General features: G+C 54.2%; 1 protein-coding gene across 1 annotated transcript in view; it reads left to right on the forward strand.

Annotated features, from left to right (window-relative positions):
- MYOM2 (myomesin 2) overlaps window positions 1-6426 on the forward strand; it is a 54712-nt gene extending 48286 nt beyond the window's left edge. The window contains exons 32-36 of the mRNA XM_061134428.1: window positions 2584-2747; window positions 2992-3028; window positions 4269-4291; window positions 5380-5435; window positions 5831-6426. Coding sequence (XP_060990411.1) covers window positions 2584-2747; window positions 2992-3028; window positions 4269-4291; window positions 5380-5435; window positions 5831-6148 — 598 coding nt within the window. The 3' untranslated portion in view covers window positions 6149-6426. The remainder of the gene's footprint in view (window positions 1-2583; window positions 2748-2991; window positions 3029-4268; window positions 4292-5379; window positions 5436-5830) is intronic.
- The last annotated feature ends 3522 nt before the right edge of the window (window positions 6427-9948 follow it).

A 9948-nucleotide genomic window follows, 5' to 3' on the forward strand; every position in this document is an offset into this window, starting at 1 on the left:
AGAAGTGATGACAGCCGTGGGCTCAGGGCGGGGCCATCTCAGAAATGGGGGGAGAAGGACAAAGAGGAGAAGTGCTGAAGGTGCCCGAGATCACGTTCTCTGCTTTCTTGGTTTAGACGAGGGTGGCTTTGCCGGTGACACACATTTAGTCTGGAATCTGGCAGAGCTGATGGAAAAAGTATTCAGAAACCGCGCTCCAGATTTCCAGTCTGTTGCTTTCTCATTAGATCAATTAAGAAGAAAAGACCACAACAACTTAACAGTACTTAAGAGAAGAAAGCAAGTGAGACCAAGCCCTGCACACAGCGGGTTTCTCTGTTTTCACCTCTGCTGCGGTTGCCCGTCCAGGTGGGCATGCTCACAATTAAAGCAATTGTGACTCCCACGATGCCCACAGCGGTGGACCAGGGCCTGCCCCCAGCCCCTTGGGGTCTGCCCTTCCGACCCTCCTCCCCAGGCCTGTCTCCAGCACACTCATCAAAGCTTCAGGTCTGTCAGGAACAGGACCAGGTTCAGGGTTACCGTCCCCCGGGCCTGGCCTCCGACGGACAGTAGGGACTGTGGTTAGTCTGCCTCTAACCTGAGGACACGGGCAACCTTTGCAGACCATGTTTTCAGTGACGTCCACAAACTCAGACCTTCTGTTCCTCAGCGGACAGGACCCCAGCGTGTTCACACGTGCCTTACAGAACCTCGGCTGTATGTCACTGACAAGCAAGTTCTTGTTAGACAATAATCGGACACATAGAGAATAACAAGCATTTGTTGAAATACAGCCTGCCGTGGGAGGCTGCTGGGCCCACTTAACAGAGTCAGGGTGCTGGAGGGAGACTCGTCCTGGGGACCCGGACATTCTGTGCCAGTAGGTGATGAGAAATCGATAGAGGTGAGGATTTGGTGAAACGTGTGCGTCAGCAAGGCCGATTGCTCTTTGAGGAAAATGCTGAGTAAGACACCAAGGCCACTTAGAGGAAGGTGTAAACCTGCTCCTAAGGACTTAGAAATCCACAAAGTGGAGCTGGCAGAAATGCCCTCTGATAGGGGATTTTCTTCTCTTGCTGGAAGGTGAAATGACTGTGACGCAGGAGGGCTAGACCTCAAAGTGCGAAGTACTGGCTGTTGAAGGCGTTGAAGCAGCAGGGCTACTGAAGACTCCAGCGGCCTCTTTACAGAACGAAACAGTTAACAGTGCTTTAATCCCAGAGTGCAGATTTTAACTCAACTTGGGGAGCTTTGCTTAGAGACCCCTGAAGTCTCAGTGAAGCCTGGGGCTCCCGGGGGAGGGGAGGTTCGGGGCGACCCTGCCGCCAGCCCACCGCCCTCCCCGCCCACCGCTGCAAGGACCAGCCTCCTGGTTGCTTTCACACAGACGAGCAGACACGTGTAGGCTTTTGCACATCTTCCTCTTTCTCTCCTTAATGTAAGATGTTTTAAGGTTACTGGGGAATAAAGGGATTCAGTCAGGTTTTGTGATCAAGTAATAAAACCAAGGAGGCGGTTTTATCCAACTTGGCCCATTTAAGTCCCCAGGCAGTAAGGAACAGCTAGTCCTCTGAGCCAGGGTCGCTGTCAGTGGGGTGACGGTGACAGTGGATTCTGCTGCAGCTCTGCTGCTCCAGCAGGGCTGGTTTGCCTTCTGAGCTGACGGGTTCATGGACCTGCTGTGGGGGCTGACCCTGGGGCTGCTGGCCAGGGAAGGTTCTGGAGGCAAGGGTTCATCTGGGGATGGAGCCAGGCCGGGGGTGGTGGAGGGGTGGGTCTGCTGCAGACGGGGGGCTTCCTGTGTGTCTGGGGGACAGAATCTGTCCCCAGTCCAAGACGGCAGGGCTGTGACCATGGGGTGGGGGCAGAGGTCAAGTCTGGGCTTGGGACCGGAGAGTGGGGCTGGTCTCAGGGTCACGCTGGGCTGGGGACGTGCTCGCCCAGGGGCCGGGGGTTCCTGCAGGAGACCTGGCGGGTGGCAGGGCTCCAGACACGTGCGGGCAGGTTGTGTGTGGTCTGGCGTTCGGTGGACGCCCCCTCCTTCAGTGCCGTGTTCAGCCTTCGCCATGGCTGAGTCGATGCTGGGGGTAGTTCTCCCTTCGTGATCGGGTGGTTTTACTCGCCATGATGTCCTTGAGGCCCATCCGTGCTGTAGCGAGAGTCAGAATTTCCTCCCATTCCATCGAGCAGACGGGCCACCGTGTGCTTATCCACCGTCTGTCATGGGTGAGCATTGTTCTAGTCCCTGCTGCCCATCCTTTTGGTTACATATCCACTGGATCACACAGTGATTCTGCTTTTAATTTTTTAAGTAGAGAAGTAACTCATGGCCTAGAGGATTTGATAGTCTATGTGTGGCCAGCAAGCAGATGTTAAACAGCAGTGTATCTCTATAAAATAAGTATCAGATTTAATTTCGGGAAGTTTTCAGAGCTGAGCTGCTGATGTGGTTCGTAAATGTACAATATCCAGAGACATCTATGATGACATTGACTCCACAGCCTGGAGGAGGCTCCCTCCGAAAGATGCCCAACATGCCCCAGAGGTGTCTAACGTGCAGTGTGAGATTGTAAATCGAATGTGTCCTGTGACTTTTCAAAGGGACGCTAAGATCGCGTCGAGCGAGCACATGAGGATCGGCGGCAGTGAGGAGATGGCCTGGCTGCAGATCTGTGAGCCCACAGAGAAGGACAAGGGGAAGTACACCTTCGAGATTCTCGACGGCAAGAAGAACCACCAGCGCTCGCTCGACCTGTCTGGTCAGGGTAAGATCAGTGTTCTCTGGCCCCTGGTAATTTTGTACTAGGTGATCAGGGTAATAAGCTGGATGCTGAAAAGGAAACCACCACGTTTATGATTTTCACTCAGAGAGGATTACTTCTGAATCAGCGCTTTATTCATTTGGCTATCTGTCAGCGTTCAGTAAGCAAACTCAGGAGCAGAGAGAGTGAGGGAATAAAAGCCAAGCACATTCAGACGCTCACTAACGTGTGAAATATTCCCTTGCAGCTTTCGATGAAGCGTTTGCCGAATTCCAGCAGCTCAAGTAAGATTTTCATGTTTGGCTATAGATTCTTCCTTCTGGGGTCCAGGGGACAAGGTGTCATTTTGGTTGAGTGTGGGGACCTCTGTGGATGCCTCACTGACCCAAGGGATGTGAAGCTCTAGGAACTGGGATAAATTCGCAATTTAAGCCATTCCACATCCAGAAGAAGGTGTCCTTCTAAATTATAAATGCATCTAACAATTGATTTTAGAGTTATAATGACCCTGGGTTACTTTAAATGAATTTAAATACTGAATTTCTGAAATAGGCATAATTACATATGCATATATGTGTGTCCATAATTATATATGCATATATATGTGTCCATAATTATATATATACTCATCATACAGAGCAATTTTTAAAATGTTGTATGTTTAGTTTCCTTTTAAAGACTTCATATTTTTAGGGCAGTTTTAGGTTCACAGCAAAATTGAGACGAAGGTACAGAAAATACCCTCACCCCCGCTCATGCGTGGCCTCCTCACTCAGCAGCCCCAGTGCATAGTCCACGAGTTACACCTGGTGAGCCTGCGTGGACAGGTCACCGTCACCCCGAGTCTGTGGGTCCGTTAGGGCTCGCTCTGGTGTTGGACAGTCTGTGGGTTGGGACAAACATACAATGTTTGACAGGTATACACACAAGAATTTTCCTACCCTGGTGCTTTTTGAGGGTCACTTCTGTTGGGAATCCTATGGTCTGCAGCCTTCTCAGACTGGCTTCTTCCACTGGGTCATAAGCACCTAATCTTCTTCTGTGTCTTTTCATGGCTTGAGAGCTCATTTCTTTTTAGCCAATTAATATTTCATTGCTCAGAGCAACTTTTTAAAGAATGACTTGGGATTTCTAATCTGTGTCTCAATTTTAGAGCCTCTTTAAAACTGAGAACAGTCTTTGTCCCACACTAAGTTATTCAGTAAATATTTGTTGATGGATGAATGGATAACTGGGGTAAATCAGAAACTGACATTTTCAAAAAGTATCTAAAAATCTCCAACGCAATGTGGTGAAAAAAGAAATCTCTTCACCCTGCGAGTGTGGATGGCAGACTTTTCTGTGGGTTTCGGCAGCTGGGAGGCAGGGCGGTGGGAGGCATCAGAACTCTGTCCAACCCTGTGACCTGGGTGTATTCTCGGAGAAGCTCTGTCTCTAGCAGACCTCTTGAGTGTGTGATGCTTTAGTTGACAGCATTTCTCATGACTATTTTATTCTCTCTCCTCTGCCCTCTTCACTTTTCAGGGCCGCTGCTTTTGCAGAGAAAAGTGAGTACATGCTTGATTACAATAAGCGCAGTACACTCTTTTGGGTGGGGTTAAAGGGTCTGTATTTTAGGACCCTGTGTCACTGAGGGAGCCCAGCAGATCCGCCTCACCTGACGAAGCCCCAGGACTGCCCATCCCCTCTTGCCCCCAGCCGCCCACCCCCGCTCCCTGCAGCCCGATGCCAGCCCCCTTCCCCCCTGCCCTCCTTCTCACACCCCCCCCCCCCACCAGTTCTGTGTCCTTTTATTCGCTGCTCACTCAGGAGAGGCCACCAGAGGAGACGCAGGACAGGCTTCCAGTCTTGGAGGCAGGGGCACGCGGGGGTTGGGGGTCAGGGAGCAAGGGGCAGAGGGCAGGACAGAGGGGGACGGAGGCCATGGTCTGTCCTGGGGTTTCCAGGGAAAGGCAGGCAGGGTGGGGTGAACAAGAGACTGGCTCATTCTAGTGATTTCTCTGGGCTTTGGGCGACAGGGGTGTTCTGAGCTGCCGGACACCCGGCTGGGGTGATCCAGGCAGAGGAGTGTCCCCTCCGGGGGCAGGGCAGGTGGCGGAGGCTGGCCTGGCCGGGGGGTTGACACAGGTCACGGGCGGTTCCTGGTGGGCCCTTGGCTGGTGGGGGTTATCTGCCCAGCCAGGCGAGATTTCAGATGTCAGAACATCACAGGAGACAGAAAACTACACTATATATATATGTATACATATATGTATAATATATGTACATTATATATACAAAACACTGCTCTTGCAGAATCCTCTCTCCAGAGGCCAGGCCCCTCCAGCTCCCGAAGGAATTCAGGAGGACTCGGTTTACCCGGCATTGTGGCCGGGGTGAACCTTCATCCGCGAAGCCCCACTCAGAGCCTGAGCTTCTCGAGTGTTTCACAAGCCCCCTTTCTGCCCACCACCCTGCCAGCCCCTCCCAACATGGAATCACTCACCCCTCTGCTCAGACCTCAGCCCCGGGCCCCTCAGCCATGAGCCTTGTCGGGCAGCACCCCCACCCTGAGCCCCCCTGGCCCCTGGGTGCCCCGACCCCCAGGAACAGCCCCACGGATGGTGTTCTCAGCCAAGTTGCTTTCCTGTTGCAGATCGTGGCAAGGTGATCGGCGGCCTGCCCGACGTGGTGACCATCATGGAGGGGAAGGTGAGGGTGGGGGGTGCCCGGGATGGCGGGGGGTCTTCACGTGGGCCCAGGGTGTGAAGCCGGTGTGGGCGGTCCCTGCGTCCTACCAGTGTGGAGCCGGGATGGGGGGTCCCTGCGTCCTGCCGGGCCTGGGCTGCCTCTCTGGACCTCGTCTCCTCAAGGGACGGATGGTTCATTCTTCCAAACACACAGAGCACCCCTCCCACCACGGGAGACCTTCCGTGTCTGAGGCTCCTGGGGTCTCCAGCGGTGCCTCCATATACAAAGAGCAAGTTGACCAAATAAATGATGGGTGGGGCAGATCAATACCTGGGTGGGGTTGCGGGTCCAGCCACACAGAGGCCGCCTGACTCTTCTTTCTCTGTCTCCCCCTCTCTGCCTGCTCTTCCCCCAAGACCTTGAACCTGACCTGCACGGTGTTCGGGAACCCTGACCCAGAGGTCGTGTGGTTCAAGAACGACAAGGACATTGAGCTGAGCGACCACTTCTCGGTCAAGGTGGAGCAGGCCAAGTACGTCAGCATGACCATCAAGGGCGTGACCTCCGAGGACTCCGGCAAGTACAGCATGCACGTGAAGAACAAGTACGGTGGCGAGAAGATCGACGTGACGGTCAGCGTGTACAAGCATGGGGAGCAGATCCCCGACGTGGTGCCGCCCCAGCAAGCCAAGCCCAAGCTGCTCCCCGCGGCCGCCGCCTCACCCGCCCACTGAGGGTCGGGGGCCATGCCATCCCCGCAGGTGGCGTCCCGCGTGGCCTGACAGCCCCTGCACGTTGTGGTTTTATCTTGGTGTTCTGTTGTTAGTAGTTTCGGTCCTTCTGAGCGGAAGTGCGTTTCCCCATACAACTGTGTCTGCCTGCCCTGGACAGGGTGGGCTGGGGGTGAGCTGATGCCTCGCTGGGGTGTTCTGTCCATGATGCCTGCAGGCCTGGGGGCTCTGAGATGCTGGGGCGGTCAGCACATGTGCCTCTTGCTCTCTGCTTTCTCTCGCTTCAGACAATAAAACTTCAAAAAAGGCAACTTTTGGTGTCTCTCCTGTACCAAGCAGTTCCCAGCACGTCAGCCTGCTCGTGTCCCCGATCTGGTCTGGTTAATTGCAGGACCCGGGGCAGCTTCACAGCAGGAACCGGCGGGCCTCGTGAGCTGATGAGCCAGGCATCCCAGGTGGAGGGGGCTCCAGACTCCCGCGTGCGCCCTGCTCCCTGCAACTTGCCGCAGGCAGGACAGCCCGGCCCGCGAGAGGCCTCTGGTTTCCTAGGATTCCACCTGAATCCTTTCCCGAAAACCCCCGCCACTTTCCCCAGTCAGTAAACACGGAGTGAAGCCCATTCCTGTGCTGACCCCACCTGCATATCCATTCTCAAAACAGGAGGCGCCCTTGCTGGGTATTTATGTACGCTGCAGACAGACGTGAACGGGTTGTGAACGATGCCCGTGCCGTCACTCAGGCTTGAGCATAACTCTTCTGCCTCCTTCCAAGGGAGACAGATGTGCTGCTGTCGGGAAAACATGTGTTTTTTTTTTTTTTTTCCATGAGAGGTTTTTCACCCAGGAGAGCAGTGAGAATCCACATGTGAACATTAATGACATAGAAAATTAAAAGCCATAAATAGATTGAGAAATTAAATTTCATAAAAGTGCATTCACGGTAATGATGGCGTGAAACAAATGAGCAGACACACATTTGTGACTCGTCTGAAAGCGTCTCATCAGTGGGTGGGTATTTATGAAAGCATCTTTTAAAAAACTGATTCAAACAATTGTTTAAGTAAATAAAGGTAGGTTTGTGTGTCTGTCGATGGGGAAAGCATCCGTAGCTGGGGAGCGAGGGCTTTGCTTCTGCGTCACAGAGAGTCGTTTCCCATGTCTGGGGTCCTGGGCTGGTGCCTCGCAGGGCTGGGTTCTGCGAACATGGTTTCCAGCAGGTGCAAGAGCTGCATTAGGGCCGTGACTGCCACGTGACCAAGAAGGGGAGCCGGACCCCTTCTCAGTTCTCACGGGAGGCAGGCGGCCATGGAGGTCAGCCCAGCAGGCGCTCCTGCTCTTCTCCAGGGCCCGCTTCTTGGCAGCGCTGGGTTCTGCAGCTTCCATGGGCTTCTCTGTCCTCAGTGCAAACCTGCCCCAGGTTCGGTTCAGCCCCACCCCTGTGCTCCCCTCTCCGCTAGGAAGGTTCCTACAGTTCCAGCTCAGCGTGAAGGGATGAGATGCCCGAGCTCTTAGACATGGTCACTCTCAGCCTCGAGGGTACACTCTCCAGGATAAGTTAACAAAAGCGCAGAAAGCCCTGCCAGCCAGCGCCTGCGCTGGGGCTCACCACCTCTAGATGGCACTCGGAGAGCGGGCACCGAACCGCCGCATGCCCGTCGGCATGGCCAGACCAGACCCATCTTTCTGTCACAGACACGTTGCTTAGTGAATGGAAGATTATTGAGGGTGTTATGCTCGCCCCAGAGGCAAGGACAGGTCCGGCAAATTACTGTTTCCAGGAAATAGCAGGTCATTTTGAAGGCGATAATATAGCCTCTTAATCTTCACGTGATACACATTACAAGGAATAAAACATACCTTGTGAGAGGTTATGAGGCTCTTCTTACACCAGCGAAGCCATAAAAAGATGTGATCTGTCCATGCATTAAGTTTGGGGTATGGATTTTAAATATTCTGTGTTTCAAAGAAGCACGTCAAACGCAGCAGGCTCCCTCATTTTTCAAAGCAGTAAATTACAGCTTTGGGACTTTTCCCATTAAATCCACCGGCGCTGCAGGGCTGTGGGGCGGGAGTGGGACTGGAGGACCCGGCGGAGCTTCGGGGTCTTCAGGGAGCCGTGCCCACCCAGCTGCCCTTGTCTGTCCTTGAGCATTTCTCAGTGGTTGCTCTGCCTCTTGATTTTTAAAAGGACTTTCTTACAATGGATGTTTGGGAGAGGAAGCTGCTGGTCGCCATGAGTAACCCCTATCATCTTCTGTTTTATAGTGAACAATGTGGTTCATTGGGAGGGGGCGTCTGTTTTTTATTGTAGTTGCCCCCTTGGATGTACAGTTAAATAAAGAAATGGAACAAAAGTGTACATATAACCATCTCTTTTTTTGGCATAAAGTAGTTGAAAATCCATTTAAACATCATTTAAGCATAAGATTATACTGGCATTTTAGCACAGACTTATGACGGTATTTTTAAACAAAGGGGGCATACAAACCAGGTACACTTAAGGGATGTGTTAAAAGTGAAGGGAAGATGCAGCACCCCACTCGGCATGGATCGGGATGCTGAGCACAGCGCGGCCTCTCTCCTGTGTCCTGTTCATCAGTCAGCCTCGCCCACCAGCCGCACTTGCTGAGCGGCTTTTATTTCACTCAGATGACGGCTTCTCTGGTACCCAGAGGTCGTTTCTTTCACTGCTTTTAATGCATTGCCCTAGAAAAGCACGTTGGGGTGGGGAACACAGCTGAGGGAGCATGGGGGTTAGTCCTGGCTCTCTCAGAACCAGCCACCCAAGAGCCCTGGACAAGCCTGCATCCGTGTGCGCCCAGGGTCCTCACTGTAGAGGGGACCCCGACAAGCCTCCATCCGTGGGTGCCCACTGCCCTCACTGTACAGGGGGACCCCGACAAGCCTCCATCCGTGGGTGCCCACTGCCCTCACTGTACAGGGGGACCCCGACAAGCCTCCATCCGTGGGTGCCCACTGCCCTCACTGTACAGGGGGACCCCGACAAGCCTCCATCCGTGGGTGCCCACTGCCCTCACTGTACAGGGGGACCCTGACAAGCCTCCATCCGTGTGTGCCCACGGCCCTCACTGTAGAGGGGACCCCGACAAGCCTCCATCTGTGTGTGCCCAGGGTCCTCACTATACGGGGGACCCCGACAAGCCTCCATCCGTGTGTGCCCACGGCCCTCACTGTAGAGGGGACCCCGACAAGCCTCCATCCGTGTGTGCCCACGGCCCTCACCATACGGGGGACCCCAACAAGCCTCCATCTGTGTGTGCCCAGGGTCCTCACTATACGGGGGACCATGACAAGCCTCCATCCGTGTGTGCCCACTGCCCTCACTGTAGAGGGGACCCCGACAAGCCTCCATCCGTGTGTGCCCAGGGTCCTCACTGTAGAGGGGACCTCGACAAGCCTCCATCCGTGTGTGCCCAGGGTCCTCACTGTAGAGGGGACCTCGACAAGCCTCCATCCGTGTGTGCCCAGGGTCCTCACTGTAGAGGGGACCCCGACAAGCCTCCATCCGTTTGCGCTCACTGCCCTCACTGTATGGGGGGACCCCCAGTTCTCCAGCTGAGCGCCATCCGGGTGTCCTAGGAATGCCCCGAGTGGCTAGTTCCCTGGCAGACTCGGGCCCCTCTGTGGTGACCTCACCTTCTGTCTCCTTCATGGGACGTTCTGAAAGGCTCTTGGGATTTTTCAGTAGTTCCAAGGTTTCCTCCTCGGATCGGAGGTTTAGGATACTGGCCTTTGTGCCTGTGGTTCTACTGGGGGCTCCGTTGGAGCCGGGGTGGGGGCGGT

This window comes from Dama dama, chromosome 32 (assembly GCF_033118175.1).
Source record: "Dama dama isolate Ldn47 chromosome 32, ASM3311817v1, whole genome shotgun sequence".
Classification (NCBI taxonomy): Eukaryota; Metazoa; Chordata; class Mammalia; order Artiodactyla; family Cervidae; genus Dama; species Dama dama.